This window comes from Talpa europaea (genome assembly GCF_964194135.1).
Source record: "Talpa europaea genome assembly, chromosome: 8".
In the NCBI taxonomy this organism is placed as follows: Eukaryota; Metazoa; Chordata; class Mammalia; order Eulipotyphla; family Talpidae; genus Talpa; species Talpa europaea.
The window spans coordinates 59180669-59198549 of NC_140075.1; the positions used below are offsets into that span (position 1 = coordinate 59180669).

General features: G+C 36.1%; 1 protein-coding gene across 1 annotated transcript; it reads left to right on the top strand.

The window, feature by feature from the left end:
* Positions 1-8106: 8106 nt before the first annotated feature.
* LOC311175538 (olfactory receptor 4K3) lies at positions 8107-9054 on the top strand (the record flags this gene model as incomplete). The annotated part of the gene is made up of 1 exon (XM_084240467.1): positions 8107-9054. The coding sequence occupies one exon, from the start codon at positions 8107-8109 to the stop codon at positions 9052-9054; it is 948 nt and encodes a 315-aa protein (XP_084096593.1).
* Positions 9055-17881: the final 8827 nt, after the last annotated feature.

Here is a 17881-nt window from a genome sequence, read left to right on the forward strand (position 1 = left end):
TGACAACTACATCACATCATGCACAAAAACCAACTCAAAATGGATTAAAGAACTAGACATAAGACCTGAAACCATAAAATATATAGAAGGAAATATAGGCGAAACACTGCATGACATGCACCTGAAAGACGTCTTTACAAACGCATCACCCAAAGCAGTGATAGTGAAGGCAAAGATTAACAGCTGGGATTACATCAAATTAAAGAACTTCTGCACAGCAAAAAAGACAATAACCAAAACAAAGAGAAACCCCACCAACTGGGAGAAAATTTTTGCACCCAACACTAACAATAAAGGACTGATCACAAAAATCTATAAAGAGCTGATGAGACTCAACAAAAACAAAGAAAATAATCCAGTCAAAAAATGGGCAAAAGAGCTAAAAAGAAACTTCTCCAAAGAGGAAATACAAATGGCCACCAGGCATATGAATAAACGTTCAACATCACTTGCAATCAGGGAAATGCAAATCAAAACTACAATGAGATACCATCTCACACCAGTGAGAATGGCACATACTAAAAAAACTAGCAATAACAAATGTTGGCAAGGGTGTGGAGAAAAAGGAACTCTCCTGCACTGCTAGTGGGAGTGCAAACTGGTCCAACCACTATGGAAAGCTGTGTAGAGATTGCTCAACCTACTAAAGATAGAGCTTCCATATGATCCAGCAATTCCACTCCTAGGTATTTACCCAAAGGACACAGAAACATCAATTCCAAAGAGCACCTGCACCCCTATGTTTATAGCAGCACTGTTTACAATAGCTAAGCTTTGGAAACAACCCAAATGCCCAAAAATAGATGACTGGATTAAGAAGATATGGTACATACACATCATGGAATATTACTCAGCATTCAAAAAAGATAAACACATGCAATTTGCAGCAACATGGATGGTGCTGGAAGGGATCATGCTCAGCGAAATAAGCCAGAAAGAAAAAGAAAAATACTGTATGGTCTCACTCAGAGCAGGAATCTAGAAAACTTAAATAAGGGACCAGGAAAAAGAATAACTACAGGAAAGTAAAAATCAAAATCAACAAACAACTATGAACCAGAGACACTCTATAGGGTGTGGGGGGGCGGGGAAAGGAGGGATTGGGGTCAAAATCAGGGGGTTGCAATTGTATGGGGAATATAAAAATAAATAAATATATTTAAAAAAAAAACTTATCACAATTTGCAGACAATATGATAATATACATAGAGAACCCTAAAAACTCCACAGAAAAACTACTCAAAATAAGCAACCATTCAGTAAAGTAGCGGGATACAAAATTAACACACAAAAATCCGTAGCCTTCCTATACACAACAAAGTATCAATCCAAAGAAGAAGAAATCAAGAAAACCATCCTTTTTATAATTGAGAACAAAAAAAAAGAAATAAAATACTTGGGAATAAACCTAACAAAAGAGATGAAAGACCTATACAAAGAAAATTATAAAACACTGTTAAAAGAAATAGAAGAAGACACAAAGTAATGGAAAGACATGCCCTGCTCATGGATTGGAAGAATTAACATTATTAAAATGGCCATCCTCCCAAAAGCAATATACAGATTCAATGCTATTCCAATGAAAATCTCAATGACATTCTTCAAAGAAATAGAACACATACTCATGAAATTCATATGAAACCAAAAAATAACACAAATAGCCAAAGCCCTACTGATGAAAACAAAGGAGAAAGGAGGTATCACACTTTCAAACTTCAAGCTATACTACAAAACCATAATAATTAAAACAGTTTGGTATTGGAACAAAAACAGACACACAGACCAATGGACCCTAATAGAGAGCCCAGAAATAAAACCACACTTTATGAACAACTAATCTTTGACAAAGTAGCAAAGAATATGCAATGGAACACGGACAGTTTGTTCAATAAATGGTGCTGGGAAAACCGGACTTCCACGTGCAAAAAAATGAAACTAAACCATTGCCTCTCACTGTGCACAAAAATCAACTCAAAATGAATAAAAGAACTGGACATAAGACCTGAAACCATAAAATACATAGAAGAAAATATGGGTAAAACACTACAAGACATACAGCTCAGAAACATCTTTTTTTTTAAGATTTATTTATTTATTTATTTATTTATTTATTTATTTATTTATACAAGCACTGGGTACAGTCAGAAGCACGGGAGGGTGAGAGAATTCACCAGAGCCAGAGCGGGGAACAGAACAGGCAGACTGATGAAACACACTGCTGAGGGGAGCAGCAGGCGCGACAGGAGAGGTCTGCGCACCATGTGGTACTCTCGCTGGCAGCCGGGGATTGAACTGGTGCTTCAGAGGCTGCAGGCAGCCTTGCAGTCCAGTGCTCAACCACTGTGCCACCAGGGAGGCCCATCTCAGAAACATCTTTAAAGATTCATCACCCAAATCAGTGATAGTGATGGCAAAGATAAACACCTGGGATTACATAAAACTGAAAAGCTCTGTACAGCCAAAGAGGCATTAACCAAAACAGAGAGACACCTCCTGATTGGGAAAAAATCTTTACACTCCATTCAACTGATAAGGGACTGATCACAAAGATATAAAAAGAACTCACAGGGCTCAACAAAAACAAAATAAACAATCCAGTCAAAAAATGGGCAGAAGAACTTAAAAGACATTTCTCCAAAGAGGAAATGCAAATGGCCAACAGGCATATGAAAAAATTTTCAACATCCCTTATAATCAGGGAAGTGCAAATCAAAACCACATTGAGATACCACCTTACACCAGTAAGAATGGCACATATCAAAAAAACTAGCAACAACAAATGTTGGCAAGGATGTGGTGAAAAAGAAACTCTCCTGCATTGCTGGTGGGAGTGCAAACTGTTCCAACCACTATGGAAAGCTGTCTGGAGGTTCCTCAGTCTACTAAAAATGGAGCTACCATATGACCCAGCAATTCCGCTACTATGGATCTACCCAAAGGACACAAAAACATTGATTCAAAAGAACACCTGTACACCTATTTTTATTGCAGTCCTGTTTACAATAGGTAAAACCTGGAAACAAACCAAATGCCCAAAAATAGATGACTGGATCAAGAAGATGTGGTACATATACACAATGGAATATTATTCAGCAATAAAAAAGGTGAACTCATGCCATTCGCAGCAATGTGGATGGAGCCGGAAGGAATTATGCTCAGTGAAATAAGCCAGAAGGAAAAAGAAAAATATCAGATGGTTTCACTTATAACAGGAATATAGGGGAACCAAATCGGACATCAGTGTAAAAAAAATAGTAACAGTACAAAACACAACAAAGCAAAAACAGACAATTATAAATCAGAGACATACTGCAGGGGAGGAGGAGGGAGAGGGGTGAGAGGGAAGGAGGGAGGAGCACAGGGGACTATGGTGATGGTGTACCGGTGCCTTGGGGAAGGAAATTCTATGGGGACTCAATCTGACGGGGTGGGGGGAAGCAAATGTTGTTTAAAAAATATTAAAAAATTGTAAAAAAAAAAATAAAGAATTGCAAGACTCAAAAAGAAAACATTCAAACCCTTCAAATAACTTACCAAGAATATACATTTTCTTGATGTCATTTGACACATACATCTTTGAAAAATTTGAAAATCAGTTTGTAGAATAAAAGAAATATTCCATGAGACTATCTGCCAAGATAACTTATTTTACCAAAAACAAGTGGTGGGAGATTTGTCTGATGGCCTATCAGTAAAATAATCATATAAATTATAAAGTACCAATACAGGTTTTTTTTTTTAAATGCTACTGTTCTAGAGTAAAATTGATTTGAAAATATTGACCTAAAAGATATACTCGTAACATGCAAATGAAAGTGAGTCTGTGCTTCTGTGAACTTGTGTTTCTTCATTTTATTCTCAACCTGTGGGAGGGACAGTGTGGTGGAAGTGGACTGTGGTGAGGTATTTTCCTTCTCCCACAGTGAAGGCTAGAGCTGATGGAAGTTGGGCACTTCCCAATAAAAGAATAAAATAAGTAAAAAGCTGAACAGACTGAAAAATCAACATCTCTTCTAGGAAATATGAGCGGTAATGACACAGGGCAAACCACTGCTCCCAAGACAAGCAAAAACAGGGAGTTACACAAACTACTGTGGGAACCAGTACCAGGTAGTCCCCTTTGCTCCTCCCTCCCTCCCTTTCATCCCTCTCCCTCCTTCTCCCCTGCAGTATGTCTCTGATTTATAATTGTCTCTTTTTACTTTGTTGTGTTTTATACTGTTACTATTTTTTTTACACTGATGTCTTATTTGGTTCCCCTATAAGCTTGAACTGTGATGTACTAAGCTCAGTGCAGGCAACTCTGCACTAAGTCCCAGAGATCTAACCTTAGAATTGAGACTACCAGAGGGGGAGGGAGAGCAGGGAGAGCAAAGTCGGGAGGGGCACAGTGAACTATGGTGGAGACTTTCAGTGTCTTGGTGGTGGGTGTGGTGTGGAATATACACTTGAACACTGTGGTCCTATACCTCTCCATCACATACAATGCTGTAGTCTGATGTACTTCAATATTTTAAAGGCTCTACCTAAAATTAAAATAAAAACAATCACAATTCCAAGGAACCAAATCATAGGGGCACAATTTTATGAGGTTTAGCTCCATTATTTTGACTAGGTTCTCACTACAAATATATCAATAGAAGGAAAATCACCTTCTACTTCCAGCAAGGGGAGCAGGAAAAGAACTATTTTTAAATATATCAGAGCACTCTGTTCTTAAATCCTGTCCTCAGTTACAAGGCTTAACCTGCTAGGGTCTCACCAGAGCCTAATAACCTGGGGGAAGGGAACTGCCCAACTTTCCTCTAGCCTTCACTGCATTGTGGGAGAAGGGGAACACCTCACCACCACCCGCTTGTACCACACTGTCATTACTACAGGTAGAGAATAAGGTGGAGAAACACTTAGGAAGTTCACACAGAAGCACAGCCTCACTGAAGGACTGAGACATAAGCATGCCCTATACGACATGTCCCCTCTCTAAAACCTAGCGACCACATTATTGAAGTCCTATGTATAGTAGCTTCATTTACCAGTCTCATCATGTCCAGCTATCAAAAAAAAAATTGCAAGTGATACCAATAGCTAAAAATACAATTTGAAGAGACAAGCAAGTATAGCACCAGAACCAAACATGGCAGGGCTGATGGAATGATCATGCTGAATTTAAAACAACTATCATTTATTGTCATTTACTTTTTTTTTAAGATTTATTTATTTATACAAGCACTGGGTACAGTCAGAAGTGCGGGAAGGTGAGAGAATTCACCAGAGCCAGAGCGGGGAACAGAGCAGGCAGAAGGACCGAAGTACACTGCTGAGGGGAGCAGCGGGCAGCAGGAGAGGCCTGCATGCCATGTGGGACCCTCCTCCAGTGGCCGGGGAGCAGCCGGGGATCAAACCGGCGCCGCAGAGGCTTTGGCTTCGGGCAGCTTCACAACCCAGCGCTCAACTACTGCGCCACCGGCAACAACCTAGGTGAATTTTAATAGCAATTTGCTGAGTAAAAGATTCAAAAACTACGTACTCTATGATTAAACAAATGAAGTTCTAGAAAAGGCAAACTATCATGAAAAAGAGTAGATTACTACTTTTTTGAGACTGGAGGGAGGAAGAAGTTATTAACTGTAAAATGGCAAAAGGGAACTTAATGGAACAGGATTATGTTCTACATGTGACTGTGGTAGTGTTTCTTTTGTTAATTTATTTTTTTTTCTTACATCATTGTTCCTTTTTGTACAATATTTGATTTCTCCCCTCAGGTATAGTCTCTGTAGTTCTCCCACCACTAGAGCACCCATGATCCATCACCACAGTCCCTTGTGCTCTTCCCTCCCCCTCCCACCTACAAGAGAAACCATGAGATTTTTCCTTTTTTCCTTCTGACTTACTTCAGTGAGCATAATCCCTTCCAGCTCCATCCATGTTGCTACAAATGACATGAGTTTACCTTTTTTGATCACTTAGTAGTATTCCGTTGCATGTGTATAGATTATAGCAGTGTTTTATCACTGTGAACTTTTTTCAAAGCTCACTGAACTGATTCACTTAAAATAGGCAAATTTTATTGCATGAAAATTATACCTTAATAAAACTCATTTTTAAAAAACTGAAAAAAGAATTCTTTATCTCAGAAAAATGTAACTTGTTGTGTCCCTCTCCTCACAGGTAACTTATATATATGACTAATGCCTCTCCATGCAAGTATATAATTTCACATTCCAGCCAGAATTAATTCATGACTGCACTATCTACAGGAGGTTTCAAACTGTTAGATTTGGTTAACTGGTATCAAGGTCGTTCTCTTAAGAAGATAATCATAAGATACATAAATATTATCAAGAGTAAAAACAGACCTAGTGTGGATCTGTGGATATATCAGACCTCTCCTTTATAATTTATTCCATACATCATCTTCATCCCACCACATCTGTTCCACGTACATAAAGTACTTAAGAACAATTAGATTTTGTGATCTTTCACTCTGATCAAACTGATTTGAATGTTTTAATAACTCCCATTGCAATCTGAACATTTGTTTATTCCCCAAGGAGTAAATGATCTTTTTTACTGACATCTAGTGAATCAACTCAATACGGATATTATAAATACAAAAGTCCCAAGGACTATGAATCTCCTTTACCCAGAAAATGGGCATAGGATTGATCTGAAGTCACTCTGGAGCGTCCGGGATTAGAGTATTAGAGTATATTAATATGTGAGTGGAAAAGATCCTAAAATCATCTAGATAGCCCACTCATATTATATATAAAAACTTGAGGCACCAGTTGACTCAGTAAATTGCCCAACCTTCTATGTGTAGGACAAGATTTGAATCTACATTTTCTGAGTCTCGGATCACTGCATTTTGGCTACACCAATTTAAGTGAGAACTGTGCTGAAGATATCCATTTTAATATCAGGTATGTGGACACAAAAGCAAATATATAAGTTCTGGGAATGGGTAAAATAAAAATAACACATGTGGGGTTAAAAAAGGGCACCAGACTTGAGAAGAAAAAGCCAGAGTATGGGCCATTTCATGTGTAAATTAGGTTTAGTGTTGAAACAAATTATTTAGAATGTATACTTAGAGTTCTGAAAAAGAAAAGGAGAAAGGAGAAGAAAAGAAAGGGAATCTGGAAGGGAAGAGAAGAGAGAAGGAAAGGAAAAAAGGAAACTTGGCTTAGAGGCAAGATGAATGGGGGCTTGTCATGACTTTTAGGTACATATCATTTTGACTGGCTTTTGGTGCACTTTGTAAAATCTTCTCAGATCTCAGTGAGGGATCATTTCCCTAAACTGTCTACTTTAAACTTTTGAAGCATATTGCATGACTTCTATATTCATGCTTATCAACCTCCTTTTTTACATAAAGCTATCCCCTTCTTGTTCCAAGTGAACTTTGGAAACAGAAATTTTTTCCACTTCAAATTGCTTTAATAAAAATCTATAAAATCCAGCAGCTCAAAATATCTGATTTCAGGCTGCATGGTATTTAACAGGTTTTTTCTATTTAAACTATACTTGGAAATGTATAAATTTTGAGGATCCAATACATCATGTTTACAGGCCTTTAAAAAATACATAGCTTTGGTGGCAGAGAGCAAGGGGCATTATATCTGAGTAACAGAAGTGAAGAACAAAGAATGAGAGGCCATTTCATTTTTATTCTAGACAATCTCTATTAGAAAATTGAAACAGATGATATTTCTCTGTAGCCATTTTTTCTCTCCCCATGATGTTTTGACAGGTTACCATCCCATCCCTTTCAATATTGCTGGCAGCTAGTGGTGAACTCTTTAGTTTTACAAACTTAGGAGTAAATATTCAACTAGCTGAATTTTAACTTATTTTTATGAAAGTTTGCATCTTCCTTGTAGGCAAATAGCTAAGTCATAAGATTTAATCTTGAATTGAATCAATTAAGGTATCTGAAAGCAGGTCAGGAATACAACAGGTATCTAGTGTGCATGTGGGAGGGGAGAGGTGTCACCACCATATCATTTCATACAAAACTAAAACTCATTTTGTGCTTAATCATTGTATTTTTCCTAGTTCTCCTCCCATCTGGAAATGTCAGAGTCATTTCAGAAATCGAAGTAAATGGCTTGGAATAATCAGTCAGTTGTAACTGAATTCATACTGCTGGGTCTCTCCAGTTCATGGGAACTCCAGATCTTCTATTTCCTTTTTTTTTCCATGGTCTATGCAGCCACTGTGCTGGGGAATCTTCTTATTGTGCTCACCATCATGTCAGAGCCACGCCTTCACTCCCCCATGTACTTTCTGCTGGGCAATCTCTCCTTCATTGACATGTCTTTGGCCTCATTTGCCACCCCCAAAATGATTGCAGATTTCCTCAGTGATTACAAAGCCATCTCTTTTGAGGGCTGCATCACCCAGATATTCTTCCTTCATCTCTTAGGGGGTACTGAGATTGTGCTGCTGATAGCCATGTCTTTTGATAGGTACATAGCTATATGTAAGCCTCTGCGTTACTTAACTATCATGAGCCGGAGAATGTGTGTTGGGCTTGTGATACTTTCCTGGATTGTTGGAGTCTTTCATGCTATCAGTCAGTTAGCATTTACTGTTAATCTGCCCTTCTGTGGGCCCAACAAAGTGGACAGCTTCTTTTGTGACCTTCCCTTGGTAATTAAGCTTGCCTGTGTGGACACGTACATCCTGGGAGTTTTCATGATCTCAACCAGTGGCATGATTGCCTTGGTGTGCTTCATCCTCCTGGTGATCTCCTACACTATCATCCTGGTCACAGTTAGACAACGTTCCTCTGGAGGATCCTCCAAAGCCCTTTCTACTTGCAGTGCCCACTTCACTGTTGTGACCCTTTTCTTTGGCCCATGCATTTTTATCTACGTGTGGCCTTTCACAAATTTCCCAATAGACAAAGTGCTCTCAGTATTTTATACCATTTTCACTCCACTATTGAATCCAGTAATCTACACCCTTAGAAATAAAGATGTCAAAAATTCCATGAGGAAACTTAGCAGCCGAATCTTTAAGTCTAGGAGGACTGATCATATCCCTTGAATTCCACATACAAAAATGAAATACTTTTTCAGCATTTACCCCCTTCACTCAGTTGGTCAATATAGTCATACTATTGTAAGAAATCATGGCAGAACTATTTCTGTAAAAAGATTCAGTAGTCTCTGAGCTTCAGTTATATAAATTGTTCTGCATACAACATAACATTTCATGTTACAAACATTAATCAAAAGTATTCTCAATATTTTACTGCTCAAGTGCTCACTTTTTAGACTATCCAGTACTTGCCAGCATGAGCATTTATTCAAATATTCTTTCCCCTGAGCCATTCATATGTTTTAAGAGTAGCTCTTCCCCCCATCTCTTGTCACTAAGAAAAAAAGCAAATTGTGAAAGACCAACACCAAGTATAGTGCCCTGTATACTGATGTTATTTTTTTATTGATGACAAAGGTGCTAATGAGTAAATTCTTTTAGTTCAAAAGTCAGGAAAAAATTAGAGGATTCTTGGTAAGTAAAATAATTTGCTATTTAATATTTTTGAAACCTATCTTCGATAAGAATAAGAATGTACTGTATTTATCATCAGACCCTAATCCCCTAAAGTGGATTTTACAATTTTAAAACAGTATAATAAACCTCAGGAAAATGTGGTATTTTGTATAGATTAGAGTCAAAGTATCCTAGAGTCACATACAAATCCCATCTATACTCCCATGCTACTGAAACTAAGACACAAGGATGCAGTAGTTTTTTCAATCGTGATATTTAAAAACAGAATGTAGTTCATTCTCCCCAAAATATGGGTGTTTGTTTATTTTGTAAGAAATAACATATTTTTTGTGCCATGATGTTTACTGTGCCATTTTTGTAATCAAAAGTCATATTGTAAATTGTAAAGATCTAAAGGCTTTGAGCTATTATCCTCCCGGTTAAACATAGCACTTAGCTCAAAGATCCCATGAAATAGTGATCCTTCAACATATTTGCTATAACTTATAATTGGACTTTTTAGAACATAGAAATTATCTAGCAAATTTATTTTATAGATGATAAAATTGAGAATGAGGAATTTCCCAAAGGTCATATACCTACATGATGGTAGAATCTAGCTTAGAAGGAGCCTCTTCACCCCACCTTTCATTAGTTGAATAAGAGCTCGATTATCTTCAACTGATGAGAACATTTTAGACATTGTTATTTTGAGAAGCTACAAGTAGGGGAAAGTGTTTAATGCAAAAAAAGCATTGTCTGGCATTGTCAAAGTTTGAATTATATTGTAATATTGTGCTAGCCTGTGTTTATAGAACATAAAGACAGGAGTATATGTAGATGATTGTTGAATAAATAAATTGTAAAGATGAATACAAAGGTAAATCAGTCATGTGAATGGGTGGGCAGATAGATAAATGTGTAGATGGGTTAGATGGATGGGAAAATAGAGAGAGATGATGATAGATGATTGATTATAGATAGACAGAGAGATGGGTGTAGAGATGAATATACAGCTTAATATATTTATTCAACAGTCTCCATGCCTGCAAATAATATTCACAAGTTGTTTGATATAAACAACTATAAATTGAAATTGATTTACTTCTTCAAAATTCTGAAAAGTAGAAGAAATCTACCAAAATGATTTGGTAGAGTTATAAAGATGTGTTCTTAAATATGTCTCATGTGAAGTATAGTCAGTTCAATTAGTTAATATGTTTAATGTCAATGGGGAGATCTATTAATGAATGAATGTCAATGAAAAAATAATTTAAAACACCGTTATTTATGATTCTCTGAATATTATAAATCTGTCCTCCCCACTTCTCCGCCATACTATTAGATCAAGTTTGCAAGTTAGAGTGTTCAAATTTCATGATGATCAATAGAATATGGATAGCTGGTTTGAGTACAGGATGCTATGCCATTTTTTCCAAGACTATGAATCTTGTTCTCCAGTTTAGCATCTTAATATAAACATTGTTATAACTATAGCTAAATAAAGTTCATGTATTTCATTATATGGAATTTTTATGTGTTCTAAACTAAGGTTTCAGGTATTGGGAAAGCAAAAATGAGACATTAATCCTAAAGACAAAACCTATATAGTTGGCGTAAGGACCAAGCTAACAAAATTTTAGTGAAGATTATTCCAGTTTCCATTCTTAGCCCTCCAATGATAGCATTATCTCCCTCCATACCTCATATTCTCTATTCACAATCAGTTATCGGAGCATGGCCTTTAACTTTCATTCTCATCCCCGTAGAAAATATATCTACTTCAAACAAAGAGTTCACTGTAAAAGATAAACTTAGCAAGCAATATCAGGAAATACAGAATATAATTTTATGACACTATGACTCCACCTCCACAGTCATTAGTCCAATTGAAGCTGTGTGGAGTTCTGTAGACTCATTTCATCTTTTCTTATTTTTCTTCCTTAAGTAAATTTTCTTTTCTCCATTTACCTCTATTTATCTTACACTACTTCACAAGTTAATCTCTACTTAAAGTCTAATAAATTATAGTATAACAAGTGAAACCAAGAGTAAATATATATGTAGAAATGTAAAATACTTACTATTGCTCAAAAATTAAATGTACATGCAAAAAATAAGATTGAGATTTATCTCAGATTGGATGAACTTCAAGAAGTGCGCCACCAGCACCAAATTAGACTAATGGTGTCAAAATCCCTTTCTCCCAACAACAAATCCATTGCTCCAATTCAAAGAACTACTTTCCCCTCCTCATCTGGGAAGCCAAGAGGACAATCAACCAAACAAACCTTCCAACTGACAGTGTAACTCGGGATTTATAAATTTTGACAACGATTTCTTTGATGTGCCATATTTTTCTGGTCATTTTCTGCCATATTTCCACTGGTCACTTCCTCCAGTAAACCTATTTAGAAATGTTCACATTTTTGTTTCAAAAAAATTCAGTGATTTTATAACCAATACATTGTATGTTTTATTTACCTTATCCTTTAAGGTTCCACCTCTTCAAAGGCGATTTCTTCAATTCTTTTATTGCTCTCAGTTTATTTTTTTGAGATGATATTTCTTCCATGATTAATTTTATACATTGCTTTATACCTAACCATTTTCTTATATCTGTTTTTACTATTGTCTTTTCTTCTGTAATTGATAAACATTATTCAGAACAGAGACTTTGCCCTTGTTTGTGATGTCATTGTTATTCATCAGTTTGCTAATTTTTTTACTTTTATTATTTGCCACAGTACTTGACTTGGGGCACAATAAGAAATCTCCCATTCCATAAAGGACATGTTGAAGACTCCCAGTCGATGCCTAAAATCATGGCTAGTTCCAAATCATATGTAAAGTATGTTTTTTCCCTATACATACATACCTATGATAAAATTTAATTCATAAATTAATCACACAGAGAGATTAACAATAGCATATTATTATAATAATATATAATGAAAGTTATGTGAATGCCATTATTATATATAATATTTGTACTGTGGTTGACTGTAAGTAACAGCAATCACAGAGAGCTGAACTAATACTGAGGATTTGGTACAATTTTGGAAGTATGTTTTTTCAAATGTCCTTTTTATCTAAATAAATGCCCTTGTTAAAAATCCACTGTTCTTTAATTATTTCACAATAATCATGAAAAAATGCTGAAGTGAAGAGAATTTTGGACATAGGTAGATGCCCTCCAAAAATTATGCAATTAACTATGCTACCTTTGTACACATCTCTGATTTGACTATATTCTCAACAAGGTCCTTTCAAACTCTCTTATCTTAGTGTGCTGGGCTTCTGATTTCCAATTTTTTTTGTTCCGTGGCAGTTAAATATAAAACTTCCTAAAAGTTTTAATAATTTAAGAAGTTCAGAGTCTATGGGAAAAATATTTTTGCATTATATCCCACAAAAGATTCTGAATACCCATTAATTTTGGTATGTTGTATTATCATTTTCAATTAACTCAAGCTAGTTTCTAATTTTTGTTGTCTTTTTTGATCCAACAGTCATATAAGGATGTGTTATATAATTTCCACATTTGCGATTTTTTTTCTCCATTTTCTTTTTGTTACTGACTTCTTGCCTCCTTTGATTGTGGTCAGAAAAGATAACTGGAATATTTTCAGTCTTCTCAAATTTGTAATGATTTGTAACTTAGCATATGATCTCTCCTAAAGAATGTTCTATGTGCACTGGGTAGGAATGTTTACTCTACTACTATTGGATGAAATGTTCTGTATATATATATCTGTTAGGTCCTTTTGGTCATAGTGTTGATCACACTTATTCTCTCCCTATGGACTTTGTTTACATCATTTGTTCATTATTGTAAAAGGGTATTAAAGTCACCACTCTATTATATTGTTGTCAGTTTCTTCCCTTAGATCTGTCAGTATTTGCTTTATATACTTAGATATTTTATATATTTATATTGGGTGCATATATATTTTCAATTGCTGTATCTTTCTAGTGAATTGTCCTTTTATCACTATATAATGATCTTCTTCATCTCTTATGACAGTTTTTGACTTAAAGTGTATTTCATCCAATGTGAATACAAATACTCCCTTTCTCTTGTGGTTATTTTTTTTGTACTGAATACCTTTTTCATCTCTTTGCTTTCAGTCTGTGCATGTAGGGGTATGTGTGTGTGTGTGTGTGTGTGTGTGTGTGTGTCTCCTTAAATCTAAAGTGGGTCTCTTGGGCCTCCCCGGTGGCATAGCGGTTGAGCACTGGGTTGTGAAGCTGCCCGCAGCCTCTGCAGCGCTGGTTCGATCCCCGGCTGCTCCCCGGTCACCGGAGGAGGGTCCCACATGGCGCGCAGACCTCTCCTGCTGCCCTCTGCTCCGCTCAGCAGTGTACTTCAGTCCTTCTGCCTGCTCTGCTCCCCGCTCTGGCTCTGGTGAATTCTCACACCCTCCCGCGCTTCTGACTGTATCCAGTGCTTGTATAAATGGATAGATAGATAGATAGATAGATAGATAGATAGATAGATAGATAGATCTTAAAAAAATAAATAAATGAATTGGGTCTCTTGTGGACAGCATTACCTCTGAGAAGCTTTCTCTGACTCTGAAGGTAGATTGGGTATGTCTTTTTCTAAATCCTCAATCATGCAAATTTACATGATGGTAATTATGATATTGCAGTGCAATTACCTGTTTTTTTAGTAGCCATAATCTACTGAAAGTAGGGACAATATTTTATTCCATTTCCAAAAGACAGACAACAATTTCTGATACATAAAAAAATGGCCAGGGCCTCCCCTGGTGGCGCAGAGGTTGAGCGCTGGGCTGCGAAGCTCTGCAGCGACGGTTTGATCCCCCGCCACTGGCGAGTGTCCCACATGGTGCGACAGACCTCTCCTGCCTCGCCCGCTGCTCCCCTCAGCAGTGTATTTCGTCGGTCTGCCTGTTCTGTTCCCCTCTCTGGCTCTGGTGAATTCTCTCACCCTCCCACGCTTCTGACTCTACCCAGTGCTTGTATAAATAAATAAATAAATCTTAAAAAAAAAATGGCCAAAGAACATATCTTGTATTATCTCTACTGGGAGAGGAGACCAGGAAAAAGCAGAAAATCCTAAGTATGATGATGTCATCTCTTCTCTGACAAGTGCTGGACCACTTCAACAGAGTGCTGATCCTACTGTCCTACAAGTAAAGGTACACTTGAAAGAGCTAACATAGTTCTTCACTGTATAACAAAATTTATATAACTAAAAGTAGATTTCTACTGGAGTACAGTTAAGGGAAAAAGAATCTACACAGGAGAGAGGAGTTTCCAAAAAACATAATGTGCTATATAAAAAGCATAGAAATTATCAACATTCATTTCCCAGTTATTTTATTTAACAAATCCAGTATATAAGAATATAAAGCACTTCACTGTTGAGGGGTGAAAGATAAAGAGACAAAAATATGTGAATAATACTTTATCACTTTTTAATTAACATGTGCATTTTATTCTGAAATGTTGATGCAATAAAACAAAACACTGACCTATTGAACATTATGTATTTGTTGTTTTTCCCCTTTCATGCAATCTTGGAATACATTTAACTTAAAATGAATAAGAAACTCTCAAACTCTAATACTTCTTTTGAAAAACACAGTCATATAAAGGTCAATCAATATTAACTTCAAAAATTCACTAAAGATTAATAATAATTGGCACAGATCCAATATTTTAACATTAATTAAGATTAGGTAGATTGACAGATCTTATTTAAAACCAGACCCTTTAAGTTCAAGTAAGCATTTCTATTTCTATTCCAGTAACCCTGCAATTTTGTGCATATTTAACACAATAGCAACAATGACAATGTTATTACTTAGTACTGAATAAACTCTTTTTTTTAAAGATTTATTTATTTATTTATGAAAGCACTGGGGACAGTCAGAAGCACGGGAGGGTGAGAGAATTCACCAGAGCCAGAGTGGGGAGCAGAACAGGCAGAAGGACCGAAGTACACTGCTGAGGGGAGCAACGGGCAGCAGGAGAGGTCTACGCGCTATGTGGGACCCTCCGCCGGAGGCCGGGGAGCAGCCGGGGATTGAACCAGCGCTGCAGAGGCAGCTGGCAGCTTCGCAACCCAGCGCTCAACCGCTGCGCCACCGGGGAGGCCCTGAATAAACTCTTAATGAGTATCAAGTGCTGCTAGTTCTGTCACAGGTATTTTGGTTAAATTTTCACAACATTCTAGTGCTTAACTACTATGTCCACGTTCTATAAATGAAGAAACTGAATCTTAGAAACATTAAAAGTATTTGCTCAACTTTATTTACTTTCTTGCACACAAGAAAGTAGTGGAACTAGACTTCAACCTACACCAGACTGATCCTAAGTAATTGCTAGATCTATTTCCCTCAAAGATTGAGAATCAGATCTTGTACTTTAATGAGTATTTAGCACACAACAAGAGTGTGAAACACAGTAAGTGTTCAATAAATAACTACTGAACTGAAAGTTGAAATTTTTAGAAGTGGATTTCATGTTTGAAAAAACAGATTCTTTCTATGTAATGAGAATGAGACAAAACTACAATTCTACCTTAATTTTATTTTGTTTAACTGATTTTGACCTGACAAGAATTAAAGTAGTATTTCAAATTTAAAATGTGGTGTTATACCCAGTTCCATTTCCTCGTAAACTTCTGCATATTCTTTAACTTCAGATATTACATATTTGTTTTGGAGGTTGTTTGTGTCAAAGCATGGTGAAATCTTAGAAGTCCAAAATAAATGAAACAAACAGCTAGTATGTGTCACTTCACCCTTGCAAGGCAAGGACTTATATTTCTCAGAGACTCATAAGCTGTCTGAATCCATGACGACATACTGTTTCCTGAACTTTTTCATAACTTCAATCAATTCAAGGATATATGGTCTCTGAAAGTAACTAACAATCTAATCTAGTTTTCTACACCCCATGTTAGCAAGAAAACTGGAAAGTATTCTATTTGCTTTTCTGCCAGATGTCTTAGTAAGCCACAGTCAGATATGTACATCCTAGTACTAGAATATCAAATTTTGAGTGCTTGTAACTTTACCTGAAAGTAGTTATTCATTTGGAAATGCTACCTATAAAGTAAGAAGCATTTTGGGTAGAAGTCTATAGGGGTAGAAAGAGAAACAGAAATGAACTACTGAGAATCCATCTATCCACTTTCCATAAAATAGTCAGAGTGAACTATTATCCTCACATTATAAGTTTGAAGGGATAGAGAAGTAAAATGAATAGCACAGGAAAACTAAGAAATAGATCTAAGGCTTAATTCTGAGGCTTGTGCATCATTAGGCTAATGATCTTTGCTCCTTATAGTTATTTAGTCTTGAACTAGTTTTATGAATTCTACGGACCTCAGGTTCTTCAGCTGTTAGGGAAAAAATTAAATATTGAGCAATCAGTAATAAACCAAATTAGGAAGAATCATATTATATATTTCTTAAAATTGTTTTTATCATTTCTTCCAACATGCTTCATTCTATTAAAAATGAGACACGATATTCATCCTAAGACCAAAAGTATTTTGGAATATTTTATTTGGAACTTAAAAACTTGTCATGATATTAACACTTGATAACTTTTCAAATGTTTAGTCTTGGTACTAAAGGAAGTCATCCTATCAAGTATATTCAGCTGGGTTTTGAAAATAAATCATATTAAGGCTGTTTATTTTCTATTGTTTAAACATGACAAATTGCCATTTGATTAGCTACTTGTTATATTAATTATCAAGTGCAATAGTAGTATACACATTTACTTAGAAATCATATTGCTAAATTTCAAGTCCTCCAAACTATTCTCTTCGTTCAAAGTTGACTCAGAACTCAGTTAGACTCACTGGATGAAGACTGTTCAACAACATTCAAAAAGAATCTTTTCACTATGATTTTTACATGAAAATATTTCAATACTATGGGGAAAAAAAACCTGGTATGCCCAAAACTCTCAAAGTTCAGCATTTGGTTACCATTAAGGTACCACAGGACTATGCAATCAAATGGGACAATTGTGCGTTAGACAGCAAAAAGACAATATTTTATCTCAGTCTTCTTTAGAAAGTCTTAATCTAAGATTTGTTTATAGGATTTTTGGGTCCATGAAGCACTGAATTTATGTTTACAATTTTGATATGTGCATTATCTATAAAATGACTCATAAATTTCAATGATTTTTCAAATGGACCTATAATCTCAAAACATTTGTAAATACTGCACCAACTTTTAGGCAAGAGGCTTCCCATCTTTCAAACCTAGCTTCTCATGCTCATGAATTTGGATCAAATTAGTTGAAAGGTAGATTCTTCAGTTTAATTTTCTATTGCTCTCAGACCAAAACTGGTGATACTAAATCGTATACAGATCTCTCT